The sequence below is a fragment of the Grus americana genome, chromosome 1 (genome assembly GCF_028858705.1).
Source record: "Grus americana isolate bGruAme1 chromosome 1, bGruAme1.mat, whole genome shotgun sequence".
NCBI lineage: Eukaryota > Metazoa > Chordata > Aves > Gruiformes > Gruidae > Grus > Grus americana.
In genome coordinates, this window is record NC_072852.1 from 55,162,161 (window position 1) to 55,174,691 (window position 12,531).

The 12,531-nt window shown below is 46.8% G+C and overlaps 1 protein-coding gene across 4 annotated transcripts in view; it reads right to left on the reverse strand.

The window, feature by feature from the left end:
• The window catches only part of GSG1 (germ cell associated 1), a 99,575-nt gene that overhangs the window by 26,133 nt on the left and 60,911 nt on the right, over window positions 1-12,531 (reverse strand). For 2 of the 4 annotated variants that reach the window (XM_054822407.1, XM_054822400.1), the window contains exon 1: window positions 1,683-1,903. The exons of 1 other annotated variant lie outside the window; for it this stretch is intronic. In XM_054822407.1, coding sequence (XP_054678382.1) covers window positions 1,683-1,743 — 61 coding nt within the window. In that variant the 5' untranslated portion in view covers window positions 1,744-1,903. Of the gene's footprint in view, window positions 1-1,682; window positions 1,904-12,531 lie in introns of those variants that run through there. One more of the 4 variants, XM_054822378.1, reaches the window with a different exon arrangement.

Consider the following 12,531-nt stretch of genomic DNA (forward strand, 5'->3'; position numbering starts at 1 on the left):
TATTCTTCAGTGGTGGAAGCCACTAGGAGCCTGGGTGAAGCACTCTACAGACAAAACGCAGCATGCAGGTCACCAGCTGGACCGTTTGGACAAAATCAATTGTGGATGTTGGAACCTACACAATGCTTCAGACAGGTTCATTTAACTGTTGCTGGGTATGTTTAACACCTCAGAAAAATAAAGTTCCCTTTTTGAATTGATTTCAAAGTGGGTATTTGGAGACTTCAAAACTAGGAAGCCCTAATCCCAAATAACAATTGGCTTGTGGGGAAGAAAATCTGTAATCTTGAAGTCTGGCGCTTGCAAAAGGATATAGGAGTCACAGGCTTCTTCATGGACTCCCCTCACAAAGCCCCTTTCTGCCATGCCTGCACAGAGTATTTAGACAGAAGGTTACATGGGTTGGATTTCAAAGCAAGGAATGTCAGAAGAGATCTTCCAGCTGTGAATGGCCTCCAGATGTGGGCTTTTTTTCTCCAGGCCTGGGGGAGGGGATGAGAATGCCTTGCGTTTGTCTCATAAAATTAAATGGAAAAACATTGTCTACCGAGGAGGGTGGGCAGACAGAGAAGGTGTAGTCAGAAACTGGGCAGAACAGAACAGGAAAAAAAAGCAGAAGCACAGCTGAAATGGTTCAGGACACGTATCATCTTAAAAACTGTAGTCTCTGAGTAGAGGCTGGTCATTAAACAACATCGCAGACATCAGCAATCAAGGCATTTGAAATGCAAAGGGCCAAATAAACCAAAATGTAGTTTCGTTTGCAGAAAGTACACCCTCCCTCTCCCAGAGCTGTGACAGGATCTTACACTGTGAAACACCCCCAGAGAGGCTGTGGCCAGGACCACTCGCTTGCTGGTTGAAACTGTGCTAAGCCACAACCAACATGTTTCTCTTACCAGCACCCCACAGTCCTAGACTTGTAGCTGGTTATCTTTACCTCTGCAAAGACTGTCTGTGGACAGTTTATACCTCCTTCCAGCTTATTTATGCAAAATTATTCTCCTCAATTGAAATTCAGCCCCAAGCAATGAATCTGTGCAAGCTGGAAAGACCAGCATCCCTGGGGACAAATTTTACTCTCAGTTATTTCTGCAAACGTTCTACTCACAGTTGCAAATACGCAGAATCCGATTTCATTGCTGATATGGAACTTGGCGTTTCCTGCTTGAACAGGTGTAACTGTTTGGATCAGACAGCCAGAGCATATTTACTGCTCATCCAGCAAGGGAAGAGTATGTCTCTCTTCTGTCCCCTAAATGTCATCTACTGCCCTGGCAAAGCTAACAGGGAAAACAACGCTTTTCTCATGTTAAAAATATGACCACAATTTTTGCTTACTTTCACTCAAAAGTCCCTATTTCTGGTTTATGGCATGGCCTAGCACACCAGTGCAAAGAACATTAGGAATCTCCATAAGAGATGTCAGCTCTCCATCTGGAAGCTTGCGGTCTTCTCCAGCTCATTGGTTCACTTTCCACTTCTGTAATATCTCACCAGCTGTCAGATAATAATTTGGGAAATGACTGTAGCAAAAAAAAAAGTTTTACTAAAAATGTAAGATGACCTGTCCTAGCCCAGACTAAAGAACCAATATTTCTTCTCTAGCAGTCACCAGGTATTAAGGAAAGAAGTATAAGACACAGAGGAAACATAAACTACATCCCAGTACACCTGCTCACCTTCCATCAGCCTGCTGTTTAGGACACTTCTGATGCAAAGGTAGCATCTGTGCTGCTGCATTCAACAGTCACCAAAGGAAATATGCTGCATAGATGTTCCCAACCCATTCACGCATTATCTTCCACCAACAGTCTGTGGCAATGAGTTCCATTACTCCTTGAAGCCTACGTGGAAAAGTCCATAGTTTGTTTGTTTTAAACCTGTTGCCTAGCCATTTTATCAGGTGCCATTAGTATTTGTGATATGGCACTGCATGAATGTTAGTTCTCTGTTGACATTCTCCATACCATTTGTGATTCCCTTTCAGGCATCTCTTTTTCAAGATTAGCAATCTGTGCTTGCCCAGAAACTATCTCCTACTTCTGATCATTGTTGAAGTCCTCTCTGTTCTTACTAGTGTTTCTCTATGGTCTTCAAAGCAGTAACCAGAAGCACTCACAACTTTAAAACTTGCAGCAGACCATGAAGTACAGAGGCATAATCACGTTCTTTGTTTCTTCTGTACTCATTCCTAACATTTCTGTTTGGCTTTTTGACCTTTACAGAGCCTTGAGAGAGTGTTTTCAGCAGGCTGTCTGCAACATATCCAAGATCTCTTTCTCTACTGGCAGCAGCTGACTTAGAGCCGTTCAGTGTATCTGTACAGCCAGGATGTTTTCCTCCTCGTGGAATTCCCTTGCATTTGCTGCCACTGAATTTCATCTGCCAGGGAGTGCCCAGCCACTCAGTGCCAGGAGATTTTCTGCAACCGTTTGCAGTCAGCTTTATATTGCCTCTCTGGAATAATTGTGGGCCAGAAGTAAACTGTTAACTTCTGTTCACGTTCCTCTCCAGATCATGACAAGGGTGTTGAATAGCACGAGTGTTAGCCCAGAGCCCTGTCAGGTCCTTCTGATGAGCTCTTTGTCGAGACTGACCATTTGAAGTGCTCAGCTTGACGCTTGTGATCACACTTGGCAGAGCTCTCCACAGCCAGGGCTCACCTTTGAGTGGGGTCCAGCGCACAGGACTGCCCGGCACCAGCCTTTTTCAGATGCGGTGTGCTCAGGCAGCAGGTATGTGAGGACACTCTCTGTGATAACTAGAGATAAACTTGCATTAATGGCCTGGACCTTAAATCTAGCAATTCCAGGGACAGAAGAAACTGGACACAGATGCTTGCTGGTTTCTGTGTTACTGAGTTCCAAGGGATGTGAGGGCTGCCATAGGAAAAACAGAGTTACTGCACGGGAAAGGTTGGAGCTCTTCACATCAGCGGAGGACAGGGTGCAGATCTGCACCATCCCACTGCAACTCCTCCCCTCCCTTGACTTGGATCATTCCTGACAGGTCCCTTCCCTTTCTCTGTGGGGCTGGTGATGGCAGGCAAGGGTGCCTTGGGCAAGTTTTCACCAGCTGTGAACAAGCCTGCACACAGAAGGATCCTCCTTGAGCCATCCATCAAGAGTGGGATGGATCAGAAAACACATCAGTGGGCCAGGTGTGGGCACAGCACACCCTCCACTCTCCTCTGCCAAACCACAGGCTCTCTGAGCCAGGATGTCACCCTGATATCCTCTTCTGATACATGCCAGCTCCTCCACATCCAGCCCCTCAGACTGCCCCAACTGGGATTTTGACCTGCAAAATATGTCTTCTGCTCCTGACTTTGCAGCTGGAAGTAACCTCATGGTCATGTGGCCCATGGTTTCAGGTGCCACACTGTCTCCAAGGTGAGAGGGGCCACCTTGGGGGAAAGCAAATAGGAAAGCATCCCAGGCATGAAAATGCTTCTGTGGTTCTTGAGACAGGAATTTCTCTCACACCCATCCCCTCCCCTCTATTCCTCCCCACTCCTTGGTGCAGCTGAAACCCAGCAGCAGCAACAGCAGGCAAGTTTAGTCACTCCACCACCTGGGTATTGATTACACTTGCAGGTGGAAACCAAGCGATCAAAATCAAGATGTCAGCTTTGCCAGAGGATTATCCTTGACTCCTAGTTTGGGCCTGGTGCCAGTCCTCACCCTGTTGCATTTCAGCATCCCAGATCTTCCCATGACAGTCTGGCAGGTGTTTATTCAGGCAGAGGCATTTCACTTCACGTGTCTTCAGCCTTCATGGAAGGCAGAGAAATTCCAGAGCTGGTTTCCTGAGCAGTATTGAGCAACCCAACACCACTGACAGCTGGGACAGGCAGAAAACAACAGCTTTTTTGTGTCTGGGTCAAACCCTCTCATTACTTGTTTCTGCCTGCTGACATTTCCCTAGACGGCAAAAGGATTTTTAAATTACAGTGACGTGCTGGCCTTTCTTGTATTAAGAACTCAGCTTTACAAATAGCGCATGGTACCCAGCAAGGCATCAGCTGAGCAGCAACCTACCTTCAGAGACTGCTCTCCTGGGAGGAGAAACCCCCACAGATCTCCTGTGACTCAGTGCCTCTCAGCTCCCTGACTTTTTCCAGGCATTTTGGGAGATACACGGTGCATAGCCAGTGACCCACACTGATGAGCAGCAGCATCTGCTGCTGGGACAGACTCAGCTGCTAGCCAGCACGGAGAGTGGGACAACCAGCAGTTGTTGCTTGTGTGAGTATTGGGTGGGACTGGTTTCCAGCAAAGAGAAAGGCTGCGAATTCATGTCTCCAGCGCACCCACATATCCTTCTCCCCCAAAAGGGGACAGCAGAGACAGCAGTAAAACTCCTCTGAGAGATGGAGATGCATGTCAGCTACTTTGCAGCTTCCGTTTTTCATTGCTGTTTCCACCCTGCTTTCACTCTGCAATCACTTATTTTGGTAGCTGTGACATGCAGAGGTCTCTGTTAACTTTCAGAGCTCAATCATGCCCACTGTTTGGCCCATGGCATGGATGTCACCTCTTCATTGAGTCATGAAGGTGACAGTACTGGACTGGAACAAGCAGATGGGAGGCAGCACAAGGAACCTCCATAAGGCTCCTTGTGCCCAGACACACCACTGCGTCTAAGTCATGAAACTTGGAGGGTTCAAAGGAGATCAGTACCTCCCTTCCCCTCCATCCTGACCACTTTTCTTACAAAGAAAAGGACTCCACAGCCAGCCAGATGGAGCTGCTGGTGATGCCCGGTGGGCATAGCTGCTCTGCAAGTGGTCCATGAGGCAGAAGGGCCTCTTTCCCCATCACCTGTAGAAAACATGACCAGCTTAAGGAGTACAGCCAACTATAAGAGATGTAATTCAAGTACCACACAGGAGTTCCTGACATGTGGCTTGCTGCCTCTATAGCCACAATAATAGAAATGGGATGTTGGAGTAGCCTATCACCCTGCCTGCACTTTGCTCACCCCAACACACACAGCAGCACTGTGAAGAGGATCAGATCCTGCACTCAGAAGGGTTTTGCTGGGTTCTTCTGGAAGTAATGAAGATGATGGTGTCCCTTCCTCCTCTGTGTTTCACCTTGACTCAGTAAACTCATCATTCATACAAACCTGGCCACCACAAAACTATTGTTGCAGGTTATTCAGACTGTGCCTCATTTTGCTCAGTTTCACCCTCTAGCCCAATTTGGACCAGTATTATAAAGTAAACCCATGGTCTTGCATATCACAGGAGACATAACATTTGTTCTCAGCAAGGCAGTACCTACATCTTTGGGGTTACCATTAAGCTTCAGTCCAAGGTTCAAAAATCCCCTCCAATAATCACCTCCTCCTAAGCATTTCTTTAGTTCACCTCCAAGAATCCTTATTCTTCACCTGGGAGCATGCTTTACCACTCTGCCATGTCCTTTGCTTCAATTAATTTATTTTAATTTTTTGTCCAGTTGATCTCACAGGGATGGCGATGTTCATACACACCTATCGAATTCAAGCAATCATTTTGTGCCATTGAAACATTTTGCTGATTTTTGTTCCACACGCAAAGCATCGCCCTTTACAAGCATACTTGAAGTAAAAAACCCCAGGCCTTTAATTCTTTGTGCTATCTAATCATCCTCAGAGCCAGGCAGTGTGGTGAATGCTCCCTTTCTCCTCCCCCTTGTCTAGCTCATGTCTTCCCCCAACCTCCCAGCATGGAGCTGCACCAGGGACATGATGCCTCTGACTTTGACTAGTATGAAGGTACCACAGACCAGCCAGGCAATTCCTCAGTCCCACAGCACTGCTGGGACTACACTAGAGCGATCCCTTGTCATAGGATTTGAGGCAAATCCTCTCAGCAATGAGAACCTTCAGCTTTCACTGTCATTACCATTGATAGGTCCTCTCCGGGGGTGAAATATGGCTCTGAGATTTGTGGATGTGAGAGGGACATCAGCATTTGAAGAGCTCTAAATGACATTGGCTGCCTTCTCCCCCGCTAAGTGCTATATCACGTTGCAAGCTCTTCTCCAGCTCTCTGTCTGCTGTCCCTGTTAAGTTGCTTCCAGCTTTATTTCTCTTGCAAGTTCCAAAGGCTCCCGCCCTCTGAATAGCTAACTTTGGGTTTATTTTCCCCCAGATAATAGGTTTGCATTTTTCCAGTTTGAATCTTGTGTTATTATTTCCTGCCCATATCCTGCCTCAAACACAAGGGAGCCACGAAAGTGGTGACTGTACATTACAAAAGGAGAAGGAATGGAGTCATGAAAATTTTTGTGTTTGTGAATGCATAAGGCACAGAAAGGGAGCATGTGTGTATGAGGGGAAGCAAAGCATAATTTATGTTCCCCCTCAAAAGACCAATGGACAGCTGGCAAGAAGCAGGGGAGCAGGTAGCAAGGAAGGAGAGAAAGCTTAGTTCAATGCTCAGCCTCTGTGCTGATGTGAGAGGTTTTCCCCCCTCAAAAATTCTCTCTTTGCCACCACTTTTTTGACATGGTGGCACTGCTTCAATCCCTGATTCAAAATCAGAAATACTGCCATGAAGCCGATGCGAGTTGTTCCAGTTCTGCACTGCTGCAAATAAACTCAGAAGCTGGCCCATAGTGTGACACATGTAGATGTTTCCTCTTTCAGAAGGGAACCATGCCTATGCAGTCACAGGAATAGTTTTCCTCTTTGTCAGGGAATGAAAAAGCAAACCTAGAGATCATCCCCTCCCTTCTGCCATGCAACAGCAATAGGAGAGAGAGGACTTCCCAGCCTCTTGCCAGCCCTCTCCGCTTTGCTCAGGGACTTGGAGCTCGGAGGTGCTCTCCTTATTGGCTGCATCACCCATGGTGTTCAGCCCTCTCTGCCCTGCCCTGACCCTGTCAATGCCCAGCCTGTCTTTCCATCTCAGCTACACCTCCCTGTTTTCCTTCTCCTCCCTCCTCACTATGCACTGAGCTCGGTGCTTTTCCCCTCCCACCAACCCTTCCCCTCACTGGGAGACCAGTACAGGTACCACTGCCCTCCCTAGCAAGCCTTCCCTGGGCTTTTCTTTCAGTTTAAAGTGATCTGCCTGCTTAGTTTGTTCATAAGTCAGGTCCCTTGCAGTCTCTGCAAATTTATCTTCCTAGGCTTGCACTCTCCCTTCCCACATACATGTAGAGCCTGTGAGACTACAATGTTACTTAAATAAATGCACCCTGAGATTAAAAAAAGCAAGATATTGCAGAGAGTGAGGAGCAAGTACAGTTAGCCATCATGCACCCTCCAAACCTTATCTCTGGCTGCAGAGACATCAACATCTACTCTAAGAAGAAAGCCCAGCAAATCTTCAGTAGAGCTAATACGTGCAAACATCCCATGGGGGCAGCACATGAATAGAAAGATGTCCCATTATCAAACCTCAACCACAGCACAAATGGCACTTGCCCTTGCCTCTTAGCCAAGGTCCATTCCTACAGCCGATGGCACAGCTACAGTCCAGGACATAGGACGGTCATGCAGCTAATTCCCTCTGTCAGCACTGAATGAAAGGAGAACAATAAGGCACTGTCAACTCATGCCATTTCTTGGTGCTTGCAGGATTTCTTTCTTCTCCACTAACATGGTAAAACCTGTCAGTGAAGCAATCAGTAGCATGCACTGCACAGTCCAGCAGCCACAGAAGGCAGAGGTAGAGATGAGCCAGGAGCAGGAGAAAGCAACAAAGAAAACCTCCTTGGTTGCCAGAATGGATGAGAGAGGCCTTCATGTGCAGGTGGAGAATACCACCAGCCACTAACTCTTTGATGTGGAATGGGAGAGGTTCTTGGGGAAAGTGACAGCTCAGATGGGTCTACCAGGGCAGAGGTACCATTTGCACATTACAAGCAAATGTCTTCAGCTGGGCTGTTTCCAATGGAAGAAAGGAAGAGATTGAGGTAGAGGTTAAAGTAAGGGAAAATGAGATGGGGAGTGCAGTTCCCCCACTCTCATAAAAGCAGCACAAGACACCCTAATTTCAGACGGCTCTCATCTCTCCACACCTTTTCCTCCAAAGCATGGAAGAAAGTTATGTTTTCCCAGGTTCAGGTCTCTATTGCCAGCACCAGCCAGCTCATGCTGCCTCCTCCAGGTGTTCAGAACCTCAGCCTGAGGATCACATTCAGCCCACCCAACAGCACCTGGGAAGGCAAGGCACTTCTGGGCTAACTGACCCCATAAGAACTAAACCCCTCAGCCAGTTACGAACAGATTGCCATTTACCCAGTCTGGCAGAATCTCCAAATCTGCTGCAGAGACCACAATGGGAATGTCAGTACACTAAGACAGAGTGAGATGCCTGTCCACCCATTGCAAAGAGGATTAATAATCCATCAACATCTCCCTTTCCAACATAAGAATGAAGTGTATGGTCCTTTTCACACAGTAGGACAAAACTAAATTCCAATCACTATGCAAATTATGGTAGGAACAGTCTCCTTATCTCAGGCCCATATTAATTTTTTTATTCCTTTTAAGAAACAAGGAAAGTTTTGGGGCTTACCAGATGTGGTAGGTGGGTTGCAGGGAATGCATTCTGGCATAGACCCCACTCATAATGCTCAAGTCCTGGAGGGAACTATTGCAGTTCTTGCCTGTTAAAGCTTTGTGACAAACCATTCCTACACAAATGTTATAAACCCTAGGCGTTTTCAACTCTGTACCTATCACCCACTTTCAAAAGATTAGTCAGTCCTTAGTGATTTTGGAAAAATCAGATGTAGATGTTTCTGTAGGTTTTGTTCTTTGTACAGTTTACCAAAGTATTTGGGCCAGAGATCATCCCTGCCACCAAAAAAAAAAAAAAAAAAACCCCAAAAAACCCAAAACCAGACTATGCACAGGAAGAGTTACAGCTGTTCAGTGTTGACTGCAATACACTCCTTTCTTGTACCACTGAGCTTGTAAAGGCAGCTTCCCTAAGTACTGGAAGTCTAGCAGTCCTTGGGGGGACAGGAACATGACAAGACACATTAGAGAAATGACCAAAACCATAAAGGTGTGACTTCCAATATCTGCTTCCTCAGAACTGAGTGAAGCTATAAATAAGGGAGCCATTGCCCTTTCCTCTCCAGTGGATGAATGCTCCCATTTGAAGCCCTGCAGGGTCATGCGTGACAAATGCAGTTTATCATATGGCTCTGAGATGTATCATATGTCTCTGCAAATTACTGTATCACACGGATAACCCCAGGATACACACACAAACACATCAGTTACACCACTACAAAGCAGTATGAAACTTGTTGGTTTCTATTTTTTTTAAACCCACACATTAGCTCAGGCTCAGCCCCGCCTTCTCCATGTCATGACAAGTGGAGAAGTAGCAAACAACATGGAACATATCACTTCCACTTGTCCTGCAACCATCCAGGACGATGTTGCAGAGCGTAAATAGCGCATAGAGAGGAAAGGATTTAAGTATCTTTAGGTGGAATGACATGCTGTTTAGACTGCAGGGGGCTTAATATGCAATGTGTGTTTGCAGATCGTTATCCGGAAAAAGACATCCAAATAGCATATGTTGAATTCCTGTTGAATTTGTAGTTGAAAGCATCCCAGAGAGCATGGGAACTCAGCTACAGACCTCTCCCAAGCATAGATTCTGGCATGTGAAGAAAGTGCAGAGAGACCATGGCCTATTTCCCCTGGCACCCTCCTCTCTAGAAATGATCTGTTCTGGATGCTCCCAGCTGAGCCTGACCATGCCTCCCCCACCCCTAACTCCACACCCCATCTCCCGCTCCTTATCATCCATTCCTCCTTTGATCTGGGCTTGCGAAAGCTTAATGTTTGTCCTATGTCACTGTGGATGCTCATCTTGTTACACCAAGGGCTACTGTTCGCACACAGTAGCGATGTCGGCAAATGTGTGGGGACATGGCAAAACAAGCAGAGATACAGCAGCTGCAAGCTGCTTGTTTAGGAAGAGCTTCAGCAAAGGCATGGCACGCATGGGAAAGCTTCACCCTCTCGTTGCCCGTGGAAATGCCAATCCAGATTCCCACAGCTTAAATTCTCATGGTTTTGACCTGACCACCTCCTATTAGTTGGCTGTAGGCATTCAGAAAAGCCTGTGAAATGAGTGATGCTTAGGTCAAGGGACACCATGAATTATGGTGTGGGGATCTTAGGCAATTCAACCTTAGTGTGTCAAACTGGCAGCATGCTTTAGACTTTTGATCTCATGATGAGACTTTTCACGTCATGGCTTTTCTATTGCAACCTGCCTTGTGAAACCACACACCCTAAAGGGAGAAGTTGCCAGAGGCACACAGGAAGACCAGCCTCTTCTCTAGATGGGTGGATAGAGCTGGTTCTCCGTCACACACACAAAGGCTTATTGAGCTAGTGCTTCATCCACAGACAAACAGCTACAGAAAACATGACAAATCTTATCGACTCGAAAAGTTCTCTTACCTTTACCTACTGGTAGGAAGTTTTCTCACTTCTACCCTGTCTTCCTGTCCAGATGCAAGGTGGAAATATCCCAAAGAGCTACCAATCTGCTCAGTGGAAGCTGAGCTCTCCCCTGACCTCATCATACCCCGACATCAGGGGGATACCCTCACTTGCTTAAACCATCATCTTGCCCACATGCAGCATTGCTCCCAAAAAGGGGCAGCTACCCGCACCTTTGTTCGCTTGACGCTCGCTGTTAACCCCCTCTCATACCCAGCTTGACAGGTATAGCAGCAGGGATGAAGCAAACTGCTGGCAGGGTACCAGCGCTCTTCCAGGGCCACAGTCACAGCCTACGTGGCCTGTCCGGTTACTTTTCTTTATTCTGCTCGTTAGGCACCAACATTTCCAGACGGAGAGCCAGGAAGAAACGCTTCTGTGGGCAGGCTGACGCTGACGCTGCAGAACCCCACTGCCTCCCTGCGAAGCGTCTGATGTTGGCCATTGCCTGACATGGCCTCTCAGGCTAGAGAGCAATTTGTACAAAACGAGTTTGGTCTCTCTGGACAAATAATGCTTTGCCAGTCACGGGTCACTTCATAACCAACTTCCCAGGCAGCTCCACCGTAGCTGCCCCATGTGAATGCATTTTAGATGCAGGTGTTTTGGCTGCTGGGTCTCAGATAAGCAATTCTGCGAGTGTGCAGGCAGCTGGCCTCTGGCAGGTGGGCAGTCACTTGTGAACAGGTCTGAGGCAGAGGGTGCTCCACCGCAGCTGAACTCTGGTCCACGGAGTCTGCTTTGGGACCATGCGCTCCACTATTTTGTGTGGAGCTGAGCATCCCTCATTCCAATAAATTCTGCTGGGGGAACAGAGAACGGCAAATGCACAGTGCAGCTTGATGCAAATGGCAGCTCCTTCTGCAAGGTAAGCAAATATATTTTCCTTTCTCTGGATAGCGTATTCATGTATACCACCAAGAAGCACATTCTAATCCATACGTATTAAACACAGTTAGGCTTATTCTATCCTTAAGGAACAAAAGTTTGTCTTTATTTTTCATCAGTGGCAAAATTCCCATGGGATTGTCTGGGCATGATGTCTTTGTCCACCATATATGTCATCTTTGCTGCTATTTTATCCATAGATATGTTTTTAAGCAGGTTGCCATAGTCTAAAATTAGACCAGACACATATCAATAACACCAGAGAGGAAGAATAATGTGAAAAATAGCCGGGTCTTTTAATTTCTGTAGACTTCAAAGAGCACCAGCTTTGTCTTTCAAATAAGGACGATCCAGTGTCCTCCTCATTAAAATGGTATTTTATCAGTATCTGCTTATCTCTTTCTGAGCCTCTGCAAAGGCAGGCTTGATTCCTTGCAGTTGCAGATCACCATCTACCACAATATGGATCACATTTTAACCCAGATGCTTTCTGACAAACTTCTCCCCCCTTCACTCACATCTTAAGCACATCTCTACTCAATCTTGCCTGTAGCACCCACAAGACAACTACACCAGTCAATCCTCTGCAAATGTAAAGGATCTATTTTTAGAGGTCCTTAAGATGACAAGGAATGCTGACCTCAGAAAACTGTGAATCACAAACTCCTTATTTCATCTTCCTTGCCTGCTCTCTCCCCGTGGAAGCAAACCACCACCATCTGGCCAACTTACTCCAGAGTCACCATCAGGCCAGAGCTGCATTTTGAGCATCTCTGCTCCTTGGTATATTGCCAAAAGTCTTGTCCATGCCAACCCCACAGGTCCGATTTGCATTCCCCCATCCTGCCAACCTCGACGACTTCTCCCTGTGCAGCACGGGGAGGGGATGCGGTGACTCACCCAGCCTCAGGATGCCCCCTGCCAACCAACTGTTTGTTTGTTTGAGTGATTGTATTGTTGAAGTCCCGTTGCCACATTTGTAACTACACAATTTTTATTTTTTTTTTTTTTATGACAACCAGAAGTTCAGTTTTCTAAACAGATGCTGTTATGGGCCTCTATTACTCAGCTGGATCAGCGTCAGTCGTTTTTCCAGGCTGCGGTCTCTGTACTGCACACTGAGTCAGACGCAGCCCTGCACAGATTTCTTTGAATCGCTGGTTT